Raw genomic sequence first — 18,125 nt, 5'->3', positions numbered from 1 at the left:
TATATATATATATATATAGTATGAGGACCACTGTGCAGGTCAACTTTTCATTTCATTACCCACAAAGAAAACACGTGTAAACATTTGTGAATAAGCTCCTTAAAGAGTGACCGCTGGGCAAAACAAACAGATTTTAGTTAAATAAAAAAACACACAAAAACACATTTGGCTATTTAAAAACATTTATGTGACCTAAAATTGAACTTTGGATCCACATTCAAAGCACAGAATAAAACTTACAAAACAAAGAAATGCAGAGGAAAATCTAACCAAAACTTTTTGGTATTTGGTAAATTCCAAAATCCAACCTGTCAGACACAAAACACTTTTGTTTTAGTCACTAACAAAGATAAAAGATGGGGAAAAAAGATGTATATGATTAGGAGCAAGAATATAAAAAGTAAACTTTGTGACTGACACACGCACGCACACACACACACACACACACGCACATACACACACACACAGGATAATTAAACACATTTCACTACGCTCGCGCTGTAACAGGAAATTGTTTTCTTTTACTGCATTCACACGTTTACAATCCTCAATGAGAAAAAACTGGGGACTGGCCAATGAATATATTTAAAGTATAAAAGATAACGATTTGAAATTCTAACAATCAATCAATGTTTGTTTTATTTTGGTGTTGATTAGCCGTGTCATGTGACTTTGAGTCACCCAATTATTCCTCATCTGAACCTTGTAAAACGAGTGCTGTGATGAGAAATAGACCAGCCCATAGAACAGCCAACACAAATAAGTAGCCCTCAGTTTAGTTTCATGCAAACAAAATCCATGTGAACTTGACTTGATTGTATCACATAGTGCAAAACACAACCTGGATGACATGTTATGGACCCCCCCCCCCCCCCCCCCACACACACACACACACAAAAAAAAAAACCCCACATTATTTTCCGTAATTCTTTGTTGCTACATTACCCCTGACTTAATGTACATTTTTGGATGGTTAACTCACCAATGTGGTCATTTGAGAAACACTTGAAACTACCAAAAAGAAAAAAAAAAATCTTTTGGCCTCTCTCCCTCTCATCGACCTCCCTTTCATCCCAGCAAGGTGAATTTTGGTCTCAGAAAACAGCCGTTTTTTTTTTTTTTTACGTTGACGTTCTGAGTTAAGGGATCACGATGACCCACTGTCATCTCCCACATTTATTCTTGATCAAAAATATATTTTGGGTATGTGTAATAAGCTATTAAAACCAAAGACAAGATTTTGCATGACTTGATCTTCAACTCTTATTTACTCAGACATTAGTCACATTTAAATGTGATCAAATACAGGTGTTTTTATTCTTTTCTCTACATGATTCACTTTCGATTCAACTAATTGACGATATTCGAATGTCTACCTAATGTAACTGTTTCATTTAAAAAAAATACTGGAATATAATAAGAAAAAGTCTTCATTTCATTTTAGCTAATTGTATTAAAAGTGAACGAATGCCAGCCTGAGTTTCCTCTTCTTTTTTCTGCTACCTGTCATCTTCCTCGGCACATCTTGTGTTCCGTATCAGCGCTGGCGATGTTTAAGCTAGGGCTGGGGTCTTGCTGTCGTCTGTACTAGAGTGAGAGGGATGAGGGGATGACAGGGAAGAGAGGAAATTTTAGACCAAGAAGGTGAAGGTGAAGATTTGACAGAGTAAAACAAAAAGAAAGATATGAAGGATACAGAGAGAGGAGAATTGCATTAAGTACAACGTTTTAAAATTTCAAATGCATCAGTCAAACTGCAAGATTCTTTCACCATTTAGCTTGAGAAAAGCTTATCGAGCATATCTAAATCAGTTCCACTTAGCACCACTAGAGGTTACAAGAGAGCTTATTAAAGGCACTTCTGTGCCGACACGTTTGCATTCTGACAGATTTAGCAGGATGTCTGGTGCTAATAAACGCACGCGCGCGCACACGCACATCCCCGCACATACACACGCAAACACACACATGCACACACAGTGTCATTAGATCATCAGAAATTATCGGCATAACTTTCGAAGTATATGATGACAACGAGCATGGTTCATGGCCTGCTCTTGCTGTAAAAATACTTGCGGTTACGTGTTTACACTTGTGATAGCCGAGAGAATTGCAGACGGAGGGTGACGGGGAGGTGTGAAACTGGGCACGAGGGGTGAAGCAGGTAGCAGGACAACATGCAGACAGAGATAGCAAATGGGGTTATTAGTTCAACTGGAATGCCATTTGTGATTCGCCATAATAGCAACATATCGCACAGTCACACACTCAAGCTACAGTATGTCATGATACAATTTTACCTCCTAGCAGTCTGACTGACTCGACTATCAGTCTGTACTCCAGGAAAAGCACTTGTCAGAAATAGAGTCTATTGCAGGCTGTCTGTCTTATCGTAAAGCATGATAATGTTGATTTAATTTTTGATTCTGTCTTCTCTAAATGACAAAGTTCATTTTTTAAAATAAAAATACTCGCTGTTTCTGCTGTTTATGTTGTTTATGCTGTTTCACGGGGTGCTGTTACTCTTTGCAGGAGCGAGCACTCTAATCATAAGGGCAAGGAGAGCTTTCTTTATCGATCCACACACAAATTGAAGCCTGCTAGTCCAGTGTTGCCTGCTTAACCACAACTCAATACTAGAGAAGTGAGCGAGTGTGTGTGTGTGTGTGTGTGTGTGTGTGTGTGTGTGTGTTTAGCAGTGCAGCAGCTTTGCTGTGTCTGCAAGTTTTGCATGCATCCACTTGAACAATACAAATGTGAGACGAAGCATGGGGGCTGATGTCGATCAATACTAATGATATATTAATGCTTTCTGGCCTAGATTATCATTTACCGCCAAATTCTCTTTCTGCTGTGTGTGTGTGTGTGTGTGTGTGTGCGCGTGTGTGTGTGTGTGTGTGTGTGTGTGTGTGTGTGTGTGTGTGTGTGTGTGTGTGTGTGTGTGTGTGTGTGTGGGCATTGCAGCCATTAATCATTTTTACAGATCCCTTTTGACCTTGAATACAGTAAGTGGCCTGCTTTTGGATAAATGAATTAAATTATGTTTTAGTGGATTGTTGTCTTCAACGAGGAAAATTAACAATTCAAGAATATTTTTTTAAAAATTCCTCAACTGATTATTTTGTGTATTACAATGCAATGTAATATAGAAATTAGGGCACTGTGAGACAGTGAAATTCTTCCAAAATTAATATATCAGGGTAAAACATCGTTTTCTGTAATATTTTCTTATCTTCTTCAGGGTCACGGGGAGCTGGAGCCTTTCAGGATATAACACTGATTTATTTATTGATTTATTCAAACTTGACGCTTAAATAAGTTAAGCAACATTTACATGCGTGTAATTCGGTGTTTTGTACAGGGTCTTTCAGGGGTAAGCGATGGCAATTCTATTGATTCAATGGGAAACACGAGTTTTCTTCTTCTCTGTGCCTCAGGGAAGAAATTTGAGATCAGTTAGATGAAATGTGACCTTGAAAAAATGCCTGACTTCCTCCCTTTGTACTTTACTCATCTGATGTCTGTCTGCTGAGTGCCTTCCTTTCTCCCCTCTCTAGTTTTTCTTGAAACATGAGCAGCCACTTTAGTTGGGTCTTGATGAGTTCTAGTACATATTTTAATCTACTACTTTTAGGGGAAACAAGGTGGCGTAGTCAAGCAATCCCCGGTTTACCCTTTTTGGCTCAGGCACTCACTGTGTGGCATTTGAATGTTTTTCTTTCCTATGCTTGCAGGGGATTTCTCCACATACCTCCCCAAATCATGCACGTTAGGTTCAATTGATTACCTTTAATAGTCAATTAAGTAGTTGTTTATCTATTTTTGCTCCACAATTGACTGGTGACAAGTCTAACTTGGACCATGCTTAAAGTCTTCTGGGGCTGGCTCCAGGTCAAAGGTGACCCTTATGAGGACAGGCGCTAAAGGAAATAGATGGACGGATGCAGGCAAGTGGAATGATAGATCCCTAGAGGTGCTTCCGAACCAGTCCTTTTGCCCTGGATGAGAAAAGTGCCCTTTGGAGACCATCTTTCGTCATTAATATTTGGAAAAAATATATATATTATTTTTATATTTTATGTTTTAAAATTATGTTTGTCCAAACAAATGCTGCTTTAATTTAAAATAAACAAGACTTTGAAGAATATATTTTTCCCCCCCACAACTGCATATTTATCAACTGTGTTTATTGTGTTAGCAGAAATTAATCCATGAGGTAAATTTATCTACAACTCATTTACCTGATAGTGTGAATAGTTTTGCCATGGGGTGCCCTATTTTGACTTGAGCATATGCCCTTCAAAATGTCTGTGCACGTGCCTGGATAATTCTTTTAGCAGATACGTATGGTCTTGAATCAAGTAAGTATGCCATTAAACAAATTACGTTATGTGTAGTATAGTCTCTGGCATAGCTCAGTTATATTACATCAATTCAAATGCATGCTCAATGAAAGGCACATATATTGTCAAGCACGCAATGAGCCATTCCACAGAAACACAGCAGAAAGTAACGGAGGACACACACACAAACATGCGCACACACAAATACACAAATCCCACTGACGCGCAAGATGGTTTTGTGCAGGACAGTGTGATAAATGAAGTACACAGACCCTGTTGTTTTCTGCTGGCTGTTTGTCGGTCTGTCTGTCATCAGTCCCAGATTTTAGAAACCACAGGGTCCTAAAAAAAAGAAGCAATTCAGGGTTCAATTTTAGGACGTGCACTTTTTGTTGATTTGACCGAAGTTTATAGTAAAATGCATTGAGTAAATAAATATGTTTATGATGTTTATGAATAGAAGAATATTTGACATATGTACGTATAGAACTTACTGTAACGCAAACACAAAATACTTAGACATAAAGGAATTTAAAAAAATTAAAAAAATTAAAAATTATTTTCGAATAGAGATGTGAAAATGTTTCAGTGTAAGAACCCTTTTCTGATTTTACAAATTTCAGGTAGAAAGGCACAAACATACTGTTACAGTAGTGAGTTTTACTGTCCGAGCATTCCTGAATTTGAAATCTCTTGCTCTCTCACCTCTAGATCCTCTCTGTGTGATCGCTCTCGCTCTTCAAAGTCTCTGGTTCTGCGTCTAGCCTCCTCGAATGCTGCCTGAGCCAAAGCGTCCTCATGCTATGCACACGCACACACGCAAGCAAGAATGTCAGAGCAAGTTGCAAACAAGTTATTTTAGGAAAAAACCTACGTGAGATACAGCAGTCAGAAATAACGTGCTGCATGTCAGTTGAGTTATCCACTATTTAAAGACAATATGTGTTGCGGTACCTGTGCCCTCTCGTCATCATATTCCAGGAATCCCATCCCATCCAGTCTTTGTAGGTCAATCCAACCTCTCCAAATCACGCACACTCCATTCAAGATCATCGGAGCCTTCAAATGGACCTGAAGAAACAAAGAAGCAAAAAAAAAATTCCTTTCATTACTTCAACATAACCACATATACAACATGATGTTTTTAATCTTCTTATTTGTTTTAATTGAAACGTGATTTTTTTGCTAAGCTTGAAACTGATGACGTCAAGATTTTTCTAATGCAAAAGTGTGTTAGTAAGTTTTCTGTGGTGCTTATGGTTATCAAATCAAGAATTTAGGAATGAATCAACAAAATCAAATATCATACACGCTTTTTTAGGGGGGACATGAGGCAGCACCAAGCGCCAGTAGTTCACTCAAGCTATTTTTGGAGGAACTCATACAGGGACCTCTTTTACCACACTGCTCAGAGGACGTAGGGGGACCGCACCCCACGAGGTTGGCGAGGTTGTGACTTTTAGTAGTTTAGTACAGATGTGCATACGACAATGATAGAAGACAAACATTTGTAGCAGAAAGGGACAGATGGCTTCTAAATCATTGAAGCTGAAGTAGAATGGTACTTTCAAAAGAAAACTTCATTTTGCCTGACAAGGAAAATGCGCATGTGTGTGTTTGTACTGTGTGTCTGCATGAGGGGAAAATATGCAGAAACGGTCCAACCACAGACTTCCTCTGAGAACCATGTCAACCCCCACTTCCATTTGCTAACGCACGCACACCATCGCGCACACACACACACGCACACACACGCACACAAACACACACACAAAGAAAGGGAGTACAGCTAAATGTGGCCTAAAAATCTGCCTCCTACTCATAAAATGGAAGCGCTCGGTTGAAAGTTCATGTACTGTACAGGAAATGATGTGCTGTTACCTGAATCTCACCCAGGGCTCAGGCTGGTACACCTCTTTATTTTCAAATGCAGTGATTCATTTAAAAAAATTGGGTTTGTTGCTGTAGTAATGGGGGGGAGGGGGGGGGGAGTAATGCAAGGGCAAGGGAAGTATCAAACTCCAAATAGAAATGTTCCAACAGAGATTTGAATGCAGATTTCTTAACTGTCTTCAATTCCGCCGTGTTGTCCCTTTAGCTCCCCTCCAATCCAAATTCTTTCTTTTTTTTCTCGTTTTCTGTTTATTCCACTCTGCAGTCTTTTCTAGTTTGAAAAGTTAGTAATTTTCCCAAATGGCATGATTATGGAAGGGGAAAAAAACATTGTCAGAATAAATTAATAATGCTCCCATCATCTAAATTATAATATCCACTATATCCCCAGAAATGTAATTAAAAATTGAGAATGATTGAGGGGAAATCAGTGATTTATGTTATTGTTATTAAATATCGTCATGTCAGCTAGTATAATGACAGTTAAGTTGGAGCAAATATGGTTGTAAATTTATTTTTGTTGTTAAAGCAAATACTACTTTGTAGTGCTTCATAAAAACGTGTGTGTGAGTGCGTGTGTGCGAACGTACATGCATGAGACAGTGAGTGTGAAAGAGATCAAGAGTGAGAGTCCTCCCAGTCAGCATCAAACTGCCCATAAGACACAAAATAACGCCCACGAGCTGTGATAGCACAATAGGCATCTTTGTTTTCCCGTTCTACAGAGACAGTATGTGGCCCCAACACATATACACACTTTCATCACACAATCTCATAGATTTGTGTATATTCTGTCCACTGTCCTTTATTTACAGGTGTTGTGTCAATTGAGCAACGAGTCACTCATGCTTTTCTTTTTCTTTCTTTCATTCTTTCGGTCAGCACTCCTGCTAGGACATTAAAGAACATGACCCAAGTATTTGTCTCATTACTCATCCCTGATTCACACACACGTTGCAACCCTTTCACAGCCAGCTACATGAACATGACACCAACGAAGTGCAGATGTCACGTCAATTGCGATGTTTGGTGACTTAATCACATTGGTCATGTGGAACTCAGGCTGGGGAAATTCTCTCTAGAAACTAGAGTTTTGAATTTAAAGTTAAGCTTGTTGTGAACAAACACGCACACATGCACACTGTTCCAAAGTCTCTTGTTTTTATGAAAGTCATTAGAAAAGAAATGGTTTTCAGTCGCATTGTGTGAACCCACAGCATCTTTTAACCCTTTTGTAAGAAAAGTTTGTTAATTTTCAGAGACAAAGAATCAAAGTCTCAAAGACTCTTCTCCTCTTTGTCAATGCCAACGTGTATCTTGGGCCAAATTAAAGCACTGAAAACAATTCCCAGATGTTTTCCATTGCGTATTATAATGGTAAAATGGTTCAGCGGCAGTTTGTTTTTCCATTGTGAGCTTGTTTACATATGGGTTCCTCTTTGAGCCAAGTGCTGCTTGTTACTTCCTATGGCTTTCACAGACATGGAAATGTTATGAAAATGAACACAGACTGTACATAGTCCCATTCACTTAAGTTTGAATGTGAAGTCAGTTTAATCCATTGCACTTCCTGCCAACGGCCCATTTTTTACATGACATGGTCTATGCTATCATCTGAAAAAACTAAAAGGTTTGCGAAAAATTTGAACTCAAACAAAAATCTTTTCATCTGTCTGGTTTCTATACACAGTGCCTGATCCCAAGTGCTTGTAATGCAGTTGGTAGAGTTGATATGTGAAGATGAGAGACCGGCAACAGATCATTTGTCTGTGGGTCATTCAAATATATGTAGGTGCGACCAATTGAGTGTTTTCAAAGGTGGTGAATGTCGCATTCTTGGTAGGGTTCGTTCAAGGTCGCAAATAGTCACCAGCTGTTTGCTTGGATCTTCAGACAATAAAAATCACTAAAACTGTTTGCAAACTTCTAGCAAACCTTTGGTGAAATTCTGTCACCTTGAAAAATCCCAGAAGAACTCAGACAAGAATGCAACATTCACTGCTTTCCAAAACATTTGCAATTTTTTGTGGCTCAATGCAATAGGGCATAATAGGACATTGTTATTTTCTAGGAATATTTTACAAGTAATCATTTAAAAATATAAACAAGCAGGGATTTGTAAAAGTTAAATGTTACATCTTGATTGTGAGAAAGCATTAATATTAGCAATGTCTTCTTATAAAGGAATCTCATGAGTTTGTATCTTACAAGCTCTTCGCATGAAAACGACAACAGAAAAAAAAGTAACTCTCGGTTTCAAAAAAGTTGGTAACCCTCTATTTAGATTCTTCAATGAACCTAACACACACTTTGGGATTGGAGGGCTAAACGGGAGGAGAGAGCAATTCCATGTTAAATAGGAGTATGTCTGTATTCCTTTAGCATATGCTCTAGTTTTGAGGTCAACTCGCCCCTCCCCTCCAGAATTATGGACATACTGACCAAATGGTAATAATGTCTGACTCGAGTGACAATCCAGGTAAACAGTCTAGCATATTTCACTCCTCCCAGTTACTGGAAGAGAAGGACATACAACAGAGGAATGCAGCTGACACACACATGCTGGATGTCACACCAGACTGACCTCTCATTGCATTGAAACTTGTGTCACTGTCAGTTGTTTGTGAATCTCTCCGACGACACGCATCATTTCTCTACGTGTAGAGAGACAATACCGGTAGTCCAACATGGGCACACAGAGAGGATGTAAACAAAGGATGTGGTCTAAGTGTGGGGCAGTGCATTGTGGGAACGGGTGTGGTCAATCATTTTAAGCCTAAGGAGGAAATATGAAACCTGGATGGCATGTGTTTTGTGGTACACTACTAGCCTTTGCTAACAGGGAGATCCAGACAGCAGCAGTAACAGAAGAAAGCAATTAATGGGGGAGACTTTGATGATGTCACTGACGGATGAAGAACCCTTGGCATAGCTTCTGTTCCAAACACTTCTTATCTGACACCAAGGCCTTTCATTTAGTGATTCATTTTAACTCCTGTCACATGTTTGTGGCAGAGAGATTAATAGCATAGACAAAAAAAACCACATGCAGCTAGATAAGCGTTTACTAGAAGAAAGAATCTGAACAGAGCCTAACTTAATAAAATTACAATCAAACATCTGGCATTTTCCCTTCTTTTTACATAAAGCATGGACCCAAAAAAATCAGATCTGTTATGTACCGATAGGGGCTTAATATGTACCTTTTGTTAACATATTCAGAGATAGCCGCGATAAAACTTTAAATCACAACATTTACTGCAATTGACTGGTGACCCCACCTATTGTCGAAGGTCACCTGGTATAAGTTCCAGCCGACCCGCAGCCCTATTGAAGGCGAGTGGAAATGGTATAGAAAATGTATGTGTGGTCAAATACATTTCTCAGTTGATCAGTAGGTCAGTGTTTAATTAAATCATAGAGCGCGAGCAACTAAATTGGCATGTCAACCATAACAGCACTGGAGAGTTGGTCGACTGAAAAGAACGATCAAAAACATGATTCCTTTCTGCTGTTTTGTTTCCTCCAGACAAAACTGAACTCTGTTCAACATTCCTATCACACAGTTCAAAACAATCACAGAAAAACAACCTCTCTTGTTTCAACCCTGTTTCAAAATCGTAACCTCCACATGTGAGAACTGCACTTGTCTATTCGTAGGCAAGAATGATATATCAGCCTCAAAAATGCTGAAAGTGAAAATATATTTATAAACAGCTGGACAAGCATGTCTCTAATTGTTTACAGTTTTGCAACAAAATTGTTCAAAATGATAAAAGGTCGGGCCCAAAGTACACTAACTGCCTTTGTATTAATACGTTCTGTATAGAACCACTAGTCAAAACACAGTGTTCAGAATCAAGTGTTTATGAAGGCATTTAGAGATTTTTTTTTTTAAATAATCAAAGAAAATCCTGAAAATGGCTGTCTGCTCAAAATGTGAGCAAAGCTTATCCCACAGCTCAAAAACAATCTGCCACAAATTAATTACCATTTCAAATATATCAAGATAAGTCCTTCTTTCCTGAAGAAAATTTGAAAATTCTTTGATGTGTGTGATTTGACTAAAATTCGTCTTTCCTGGAGAAAATCAGAGAAACATTTTTGCAAATTCTTTCATGTGTTATTTGACTAAATGAAATCCGGTGTCTGAGCTAACTACAAAGCAGACTATTGAGATGTAATGAATGCCTTCCTCTTATTCCTTTTCTTCTAACAGAGCATTGCCTCTCGAAAATATCGGTAACGCATTGACCTGTCTGTCTCCATACGTCATAATATTAACCTTACATAAACAACTGCAACCTTATATTTATACTTCTATTTAAATAGTCAAATAATGTGTATGTGACTTTGTTTTTGCAAAACAACTGTGCAACTACTTTATGGTGATATTCCTGGCCTCATTAAAACTTCATAGAGCTGTGAGCACAGTTGAGGTAACAAAGAAGGCGATATCAACTTCCTAACACACACACAACACACTCACACACACACAGCCCAAAATACACTGCATGTAGTAATCTTCCCTCTCTCATTCTCTCTCTCACACACCCAATTACACACTGCAACACTCGTCAACACAACACTCAGTTGCAAACCATCAGTGCACTCGTGTTAAATAATTGAGATTAGTCCGTCAGCCCCGGGGCAAGGAGGTCCATCGATTCTACAGACTGCATTTTTAATGAGCTGCCAGCCAGCATGCATTTCAGCTGGCCAGTGTCCATGGAGCGGCCTTCTGACACACGCACGCACACGGACACGCGAGTGAGGTGCCGAGGGAGACAATTAACAATCACAGCAGTAGCGTTGCACTGCTCTCTGCACTAATGCCTTCTGGTCTCTTTAGGTTATTTAACTTTGACTCCGATTTCGACTAAACCTAATCACCCTCATGAATGGGAGCTCAGCAGTGATTCCACCTCTGTGATTTCTACTCATTGATCGTCACAACAATCGCTGGAAAGGTTGCAACTGGATCAAACAAGATTAACATTTTACTCCGTGTCATCCAGCTTTCCTCCAGATGAATCTATATGGAAACGGTGATGGGCTGACTTGAATGAGTACAGTGAAAAAGTACTTGTTTGAGTTTTTGCATAGTTGCTCACCCTTTCGTGTTCAACATCATGAAACAAATGTAAATATCAGACAATGATAACCCAACTAAACATCAAATGCTGTTTTTGAAATGCAACTTTCCACAGATGGCTAAAATGTGGCCCACTTGGCCCTGTGTGGAAAAGTCATGTACAAAATAACAACTGAAATAAAGCAATTTCTGGCAACAAGTCTTTCACATAGTATCTGTGGGGATAATCTCTGCCCCTCGTCCTTGCAGAATTGCTTTAATTCTGCAAAACTGGAGGATTTTCCAGCATGAATGGCCTTTTTATGGTCCTGTCACAGTATTTCAATCGGATTCAAATACCAACTTTGACTAAGCCACTCACTCCAAAACCTTCATTTTCTTCAAGCCATTAGTTGAATTGGCGGTGGTCAGTCAGTGATCTGCTGAAGAAACGAAGTCAGCCTCATCTTGAGGTCATAAACAGAAGGCTTAACATTCTCCCTTAGGATTTTCTGGTAAGGAGCAGAATTCATGGTTCTGTCAGTCACAGCAAGTAGATCCAGAGCATCACTCTGCTTTTGGGGTAGTTTTTGGAGTCTGGTAAGGTTCGCCGCAGTTTCATCATTTATCCATGTGAGTGTGTGCGTATGTGTGTGTATCTCCTAAAACTTTGTAAAAACCTCTACACCGATCAATGTCAATTACAGTATTTCTCGTCTGTTGATTTTTTTCCAGATCATAGCATTTTGTTTCAGCTTTTAGAAATATTTTCCAAACTTCATTTCGTCTGACAAGTTCTATTCAAATGATTTCTTGCCTTAATTAAGTCAGGAGGTAATCAGGCTTAGTTGGGTGTGGTGAGTGAAAATGAACTCAGCTTCAAAAAAATGGATTAAACACAGTTAGTAATTCATAATTTAACGAGAGGCAAGCACTTTTTACACACAATGTGGTTGAATATGTTTTTTTTCTCCAGTCAGTTTCAAAGTGTGTGAGATTGATAAAAGTATTACTAAGTATACTAACCAATGCTCACTCTACATTACCAAAAGAAAAAAATATTCTGGGACACAGAATAAAAACTTATGAGGTAAAATAGGCATTTTAATAAAATGTTGTCTACCATTTTGGCATGCAACTCACACCAGCACTTCCTTGTATGTGACAAACAAATGAGAGACTGTGCTTATGTTTGTTTATATATAAGCCCTACCTTTCCCGTCTCTCTCTCAAAGTCAACATACTCCCTCGTAGGAACCTGCCTCTGATCTCCATGCAGGTTAGCTGGAAAGAACTGGAGGGAGAGGTTGGTGCCTGTTGCTACAAAGGCCTGTGGAGAGGAAGAATGAAAGGACTGGTATTAGAGAGATAGAAAATGATGACAATCCTGATAGTTTTTGAAAGTCTGAAAAGGAAAATATAATCTATTAGTAGTATTGCAGAATTGTTTAATGCAGGGCTATTCAATTCGCGGCCTGTGGGCCACATGTGGCCCAGAACCAACCCCCGAGTGGCCTAGCCTGTAGTCCTACCTGCCTGAATTGAATTAAAGAGATGCAGAGGGTATGTTCTTTGCAAAATGTCAATATAATAATAATAATAATAATAATAATAATACAATATTTGATATCGTGAATGCAACATAAGCGTAGTTTACATTACTAAAGGTGTTGTTTTGAAGTGTGGCTAGCGGTGCTAAAAACAGAAGGGCAAGATACTGGATTGGAGAAAAAGTCCGTTTTAACTATGAAACGTAAAATATGCAAATATGTATGGTCATTTCTTGATTTGAAAACTTGGCCCAAATAAAGTCGTAATTCAATAGCCCCGGTATAATTGACGTACCAGGAGATAGCGTTCAGGACATGCCTTCCAAAATATTAATCAATTGTTAATTTTCTCATAAGTTGAGAAGAATTAAATCATATCGCCTCACCCTAAATATCAGCAATGTGTATGGAATATGTTTTCTTGAAGTAAAAGGAATATGACATATTATTGAGTTCTGATGTTGGATACCTTGAGGCAAATTGTCTAAGCTTTTACGGTGGAGTTCACTAAAGTGATTATTTTCTCTTTTCTGATGAATTAAATGTTCCAAGAATTTGACCTCTATTTAAAAAAAGCTTCAGGCTCTGGACGGAGAACACACTTACACATGTTTTCTTGCACACGTGCTGAAAAACAAATGCGATTAAAAATCGATTGAATGCACTGCTCTGTCAGAGTGCAACGATTTGTACAGGCAGAACATTAAGTAAGAAATTTCCATTTTTATGCATCTGTGTGTGCGTGTCTGTTGTCTGTGTGTGTCTGAGACAGATCAATACTAAGGGCATTTCGGTTGGATTTTAGCCGGCTGTGTATGAATTATGTACGGTGTCATAGTTGAGAGGACGAGGAGAGAAAGTCTGAATTTAAAAGACAGGGTGACCATGTAATGAAAACAAATACAAACAAAATACAATCATAACGAATGACACACACACATGTACACACAAGCGTCACACACGCGTGCGCACACACACATATTTAGAGAATCTAAGAGCACCCAAGTCCTAATTTCTACCCTATTGGATTACAACATCTGACAGTAATTTGCTGCCTACTACTGCGAGAGAAAAGGAGGCAAGGAGTGACTGCTTGAGAGCAAAGAGAGGGAGGGAAAGACAGATGGAGTGGGTAGAAGGAGGAACACAGGGAAAGATGAGAAAGAAAAATGGAGGGAACACGGGCAACGGCAGTAAGGAGGAAGAAAGAGAAGTTCAACGGAAAGGGGAAGCGAAATGGAAATAAGATGGCAAGCACGGCATGAAAATCAATAGTTGTTTAAACGCTGACTCATAATGAGCTTACAGAATGTGACTTTGAATGACTGTCCCGTCTATCGCATTTTAAGATTTTTTATCGCATTCACGCTAGGTATATGTACCTTTATGGCAATAGGCGACGAGACTTATTATTCGTTCGGATACATCAAATGTAGTAATACGAGACTTTGAGACACAGTGCATCCATATGACTTTCTTAAACATATTTTACATTGTTTTTGAACTGTAACAATGCAATGCAATTGCCTTTAATTTAAAATGTTAACATTTTGATGTGCTCCTTATATTGGATATACATCGTTGGTTGTGCCTAGTGTACCTAAACAATTGGCCAGTGGGTGTTCTCCAAAAGCATCAACTTGATGAAGATCTGGCTGTGTCTTTGCATCTGCTAGTTGCTCACACTGATTGCGAAAATAGCAAGGGGTCTTTTAGAGATATAGCAAATCAGCGACATGATGTCACGGCTGCCGACGACTAAAGCGTTGCCGTCAATTTTCACAGCAATGAGGGAGTTTATAAATACAGCGAGGACAGACAGCCAGACGCATCCATGGATGAAGAAAGATGGCAAAACTAGACGGGCTCTCTTACTCTCTCCCTGCTGAGATGATGATGTAAAAATACAGAGGGAATACAGTGTGGTTTTGCCAAACTTCACAATATTTTTAGGACATAATTGATTGGACATGATTTTAACAGGCTCAGTCAGTCTGGTGGCATAACAAAATCAATATACAATGTGTGAGTGTTATAAAATTATAAACCTATTGAAGGCCACATTTATGTTTTAAGAGGTTGTTCTTTACAGAAGAGCTGAATTCTATCAGCTCATGAAATGATCCATATGATTACACTTAGGATTTACTAATTACCTGTGATACAGTTTGAAACTGTTTGGTGTTACCATTCCAATTTCTAATTATCCTCACGTCTTTATTTAGACCATGTACAAGCAGTAGTTGTTTTTCAGCTTCTTCCAGAATATAAGTGAAGAAAGACAATAATAATAATAATAATAATAATAATAATAATAATATAATGATAATAATAAAAATAACAATAAGAGTAACCGTGATAATTTGGTCACTTTAATTGTGATATGAATTTGTCGAACTATGACTGGCGAAAGCACTACACATAAAAATACAATACAATTAATTCCAGATCAGGAAATCAATTTCAAGCTCTGTAAGAAGATATATATATATATATATATATATATATATATATATATACACACATATATATATATATATATATATATATATATATATATATATATATATATATATATATATATATATATATATATATATATATATATATATATATTTTGTACATCAAACGAATGCTTCTTTTCTTGTTACCATGTTTACAAAGACATAACACGATACTTATTAAGAGCAATATTAGTCCAATTTGTTGCCCAAACAGTGTGATGCAACCATAATCTGTCCGAGTAATCACGTGTTTGATATCTGGGTGTGCTTTTGCACAAAGCTGACACACTCATGATTGCTGGGATAAAGCAAGAAGTAGCTGTCAAACCTGATGACATGATGGACAACTTGACTACTTCCTGGTGCAACTATGCAATTATTCTCAAAATAGTTTGATTTTTTTTTTTGGGGTACATTTATCATTACGTTACATTAATACAACCAGTCAGACTGTGTTTTGATTTGCGCTACTTACTATTTCTGACCGTCCATCTCTGCAGGCGTTCTGGAATCGGGCTTGTCTCTCCTCATGGGGTCTGTCCCTGAAGCCAGTGTATTTAATCTGAAAAAAAAAAAAAAACCAAAAACATCGCAATCTTGAAAAGCCTGGCGACAATATACGCTTTCAGATAGGCAAAGTCAACACCTAACCTGCTTTTTCAAGATAAACCACAGGAATTTGGATTTAACACCATCGTGCTTTGGTTCCAAAAGAAAAGGAAACAAATCTGAAGCAACGTTCATAACTCTTCATTTGAGGTTAAAATAAATGAACTTTATGTAGACGAATTTCCAAGAGGGTCAAATAGCACGTATGGTAATTTTATATATATAAATAATTTTTCAACTTGAGGCCGTAATTACCTGTATTTGCAGAGCATCAGCCTTAGTACAAATAAATTTAATATCAGCCAGTCAGTATGTGTGTTTATTTCCGCCGTGCGCGCTCACCTCACACTCCCTGCTCAACTTGCGGAAAAACTCCTCATTCTCAAACTTGCTCCTCTGGTCTGGAACTACCCGCGGCATCTTTCCCACTGTGGATTCCTCACTTTTTCCCCGCTTTGTCCCCCCCTCACCATCAACCAAAAAACAAGCCCGCGCAGTCAAACTTTTTATGCTGTTGTTTCTTCGAGTCTTTCAACTTCCCTTCCGTGTGTTAGTCGGCTTGTGTCTTCCTCCTCGTGTGGAGAAATTTGTATCCTTCTTTCCACGCGCGCGTGACTAATGATTTTTGCTGCCCCTATCGCACCCTCTTTCTCCTTGCCTCCGAGTGCGCCTTATAAGTGACCCACGTAGACAGAAAAAAAAGCTCAAGATCAATTTGACCGCGTCTCTCTCTCTCTCTCTCTCTCTCTCTCTCTCTCTCTCTCTCTCTCTCTCTCTCTCTCTCTCTCTCTCTCTCTCGCTCGCTCGCTCTACTCCCTCTCAATGTCTCTTGACTAATCTTTCTCCCCGAGCGTCTTCTTTCTCTACCTGCAACTTGCAAATGCTCCTCCCTCCGTGGGCCTGGCCAAAATCACACATTAAAGCCCCCGTTTCTTCCATCATTATGATTATGATGATTATTATTATTATTATTATACAATATGATAGAAGCCGCCTATGTAATAATGAATGATCACGTGACGCCGAGCTATTTTACAAATATAAGGGCATTATTATCAGGCGTGCTCGTACGTTTTATTTATTATGGTAGTCCACAATGTTTAGCTGTGATCATCAAAATGTTTACAAAAGCCAAAATGACTAAGCGCAGTCACCACGAAAATAGGAAGTCAGCAAAAGAAGAGCCCATCATTTCGTCACGATGGCTTTTTAGATTTCCGCATGGCCGTGAAGGCACCCAACGCTAGTCTACTTCCTGGCTCCGCGGAGTCGCTCTTGTGACTGAACACCCAAAATACCAGCCGCCCCAACTACCCCCATTCACAACAATAATACAACGACACACGCTGCTCGGCAGGTCACTGCGCATGCGTGCGGTCCCGAACCGCAAACTTTATGGGATCCATATGTGAGGGGCGCGCCAAGCAGGGCTCCCCCACAGCAGAGTGGAACAGACTTTTTGAGATGGAACGTTTTTCAATTGTCTGTTTAAAAATTAAAACTGTCAACTGCACAAATTTTGTTTCTTGTGCAAATGTTCAAATGTGCTCAGAACACGGTGTTCTTATAATGAGTCGGTGGAGTTACTGTATTGCTAATGTGATGGGCCAGTGGGATAATTTAGAAATATATAATAGAGAAGCTATTTAGACTAAATAGTAATAATACTAACAATAAAAATAATAATAATTATAAAAATTAATTGATTTCTGTGGTTACCACGTCCGCCTTGCAGTTCAGCCATTGCGGTTTCCATTCTTGCTCCAGCCCACCTTGTGTGGAGTTTGCATGTTCTCCCCGTGCTTGTGTGAGTTTTTGCAACATTCTTTCTCGATCTAAAACCGTATAAAATTTTTGAAACACTCCACCCTCAAACACACATAAAAGTGTATGGAAGTGAGTTGTGTCCAGTCAACTGTGTGAATATGAGACCAGACTGCATGCACATCAGAATTGTTCACGATGGTAACCGCAGATTATCTGACTAATTGATGAACCTCTTACTGCATCACCAGCTAGAGCTGTTAAATCACTCATGCACTGTTTGGCCTGCAGCAAACATAGGCACAAATGGCCACTTTGAGGAACTAAAGTTGTCGGCTTTGTCTGTAAGCGTGATCAAGTAAATGAAAGAAAAATTACTGGGAATCAA

General features: G+C 38.8%; 1 protein-coding gene across 3 annotated transcripts; it reads right to left on the bottom strand.

Moving 5' to 3' along the window:
* Positions 1 to 164: 164 nt before the first annotated feature.
* Positions 165 to 16,791, bottom strand: cbfb (core-binding factor subunit beta). Of its 3 annotated transcripts, none has more exons than XM_049722871.2 (7): positions 16,316 to 16,785; positions 15,840 to 15,926; positions 12,524 to 12,640; positions 5,298 to 5,414; positions 5,049 to 5,144; positions 4,616 to 4,685; positions 165 to 1,587 (listed from the first exon to the last, which is right to left on the bottom strand). In XM_049722871.2, the coding sequence occupies exons 1-6, from the start codon at positions 16,391 to 16,393 to the stop codon at positions 4,656 to 4,658; spliced, it is 525 nt and encodes a 174-aa protein (XP_049578828.1). In that variant the 5' UTR covers positions 16,394 to 16,785; the 3' UTR covers positions 165 to 1,587; positions 4,616 to 4,655. The 3 variants fall into 3 exon arrangements, with proteins under 3 accessions (XP_049578828.1, XP_049578829.1, XP_049578830.1); XM_049722872.2 differs by having other exon boundaries at positions 165 to 1,582; XM_049722873.2 differs by lacking the exon at positions 4,616 to 4,685 and having other exon boundaries at positions 16,316 to 16,791.
* Between the last annotated feature and the right edge of the window lie 1,334 nt (positions 16,792 to 18,125).

The sequence above is a fragment of the Syngnathus scovelli genome, chromosome 6, assembly GCF_024217435.2.
Source record: "Syngnathus scovelli strain Florida chromosome 6, RoL_Ssco_1.2, whole genome shotgun sequence".
In the NCBI taxonomy this organism is placed as follows: domain Eukaryota; kingdom Metazoa; phylum Chordata; class Actinopteri; order Syngnathiformes; family Syngnathidae; genus Syngnathus; species Syngnathus scovelli.
The sequence above is the reverse complement of the archived record's forward strand: the minus strand, read 5'-3'. Positions and strand labels throughout refer to the sequence as shown.

Excerpts from the sequence above, each read along its gene's own strand:
- cbfb (XM_049722873.2), bottom strand. The coding sequence starts at position 16,393 with ATGCCGCGGGTAGTTCCAGACCAGAGGAGCAAGTTTGAGAATGAGGAG. Across the intron at positions 5,415-12,523 it reads TTGAGAGAGAGACGGGAAAG|GTCCATTTGAAGGCTCCGAT; the intron begins GTAGGGCTTATA and ends TTGTTTCTTCAG. Across the intron at positions 5,145-5,297 it reads ATGATGACGAGAGGGCACAG|CATGAGGACGCTTTGGCTCA; the intron begins GTACCGCAACAC and ends GCGTGTGCATAG.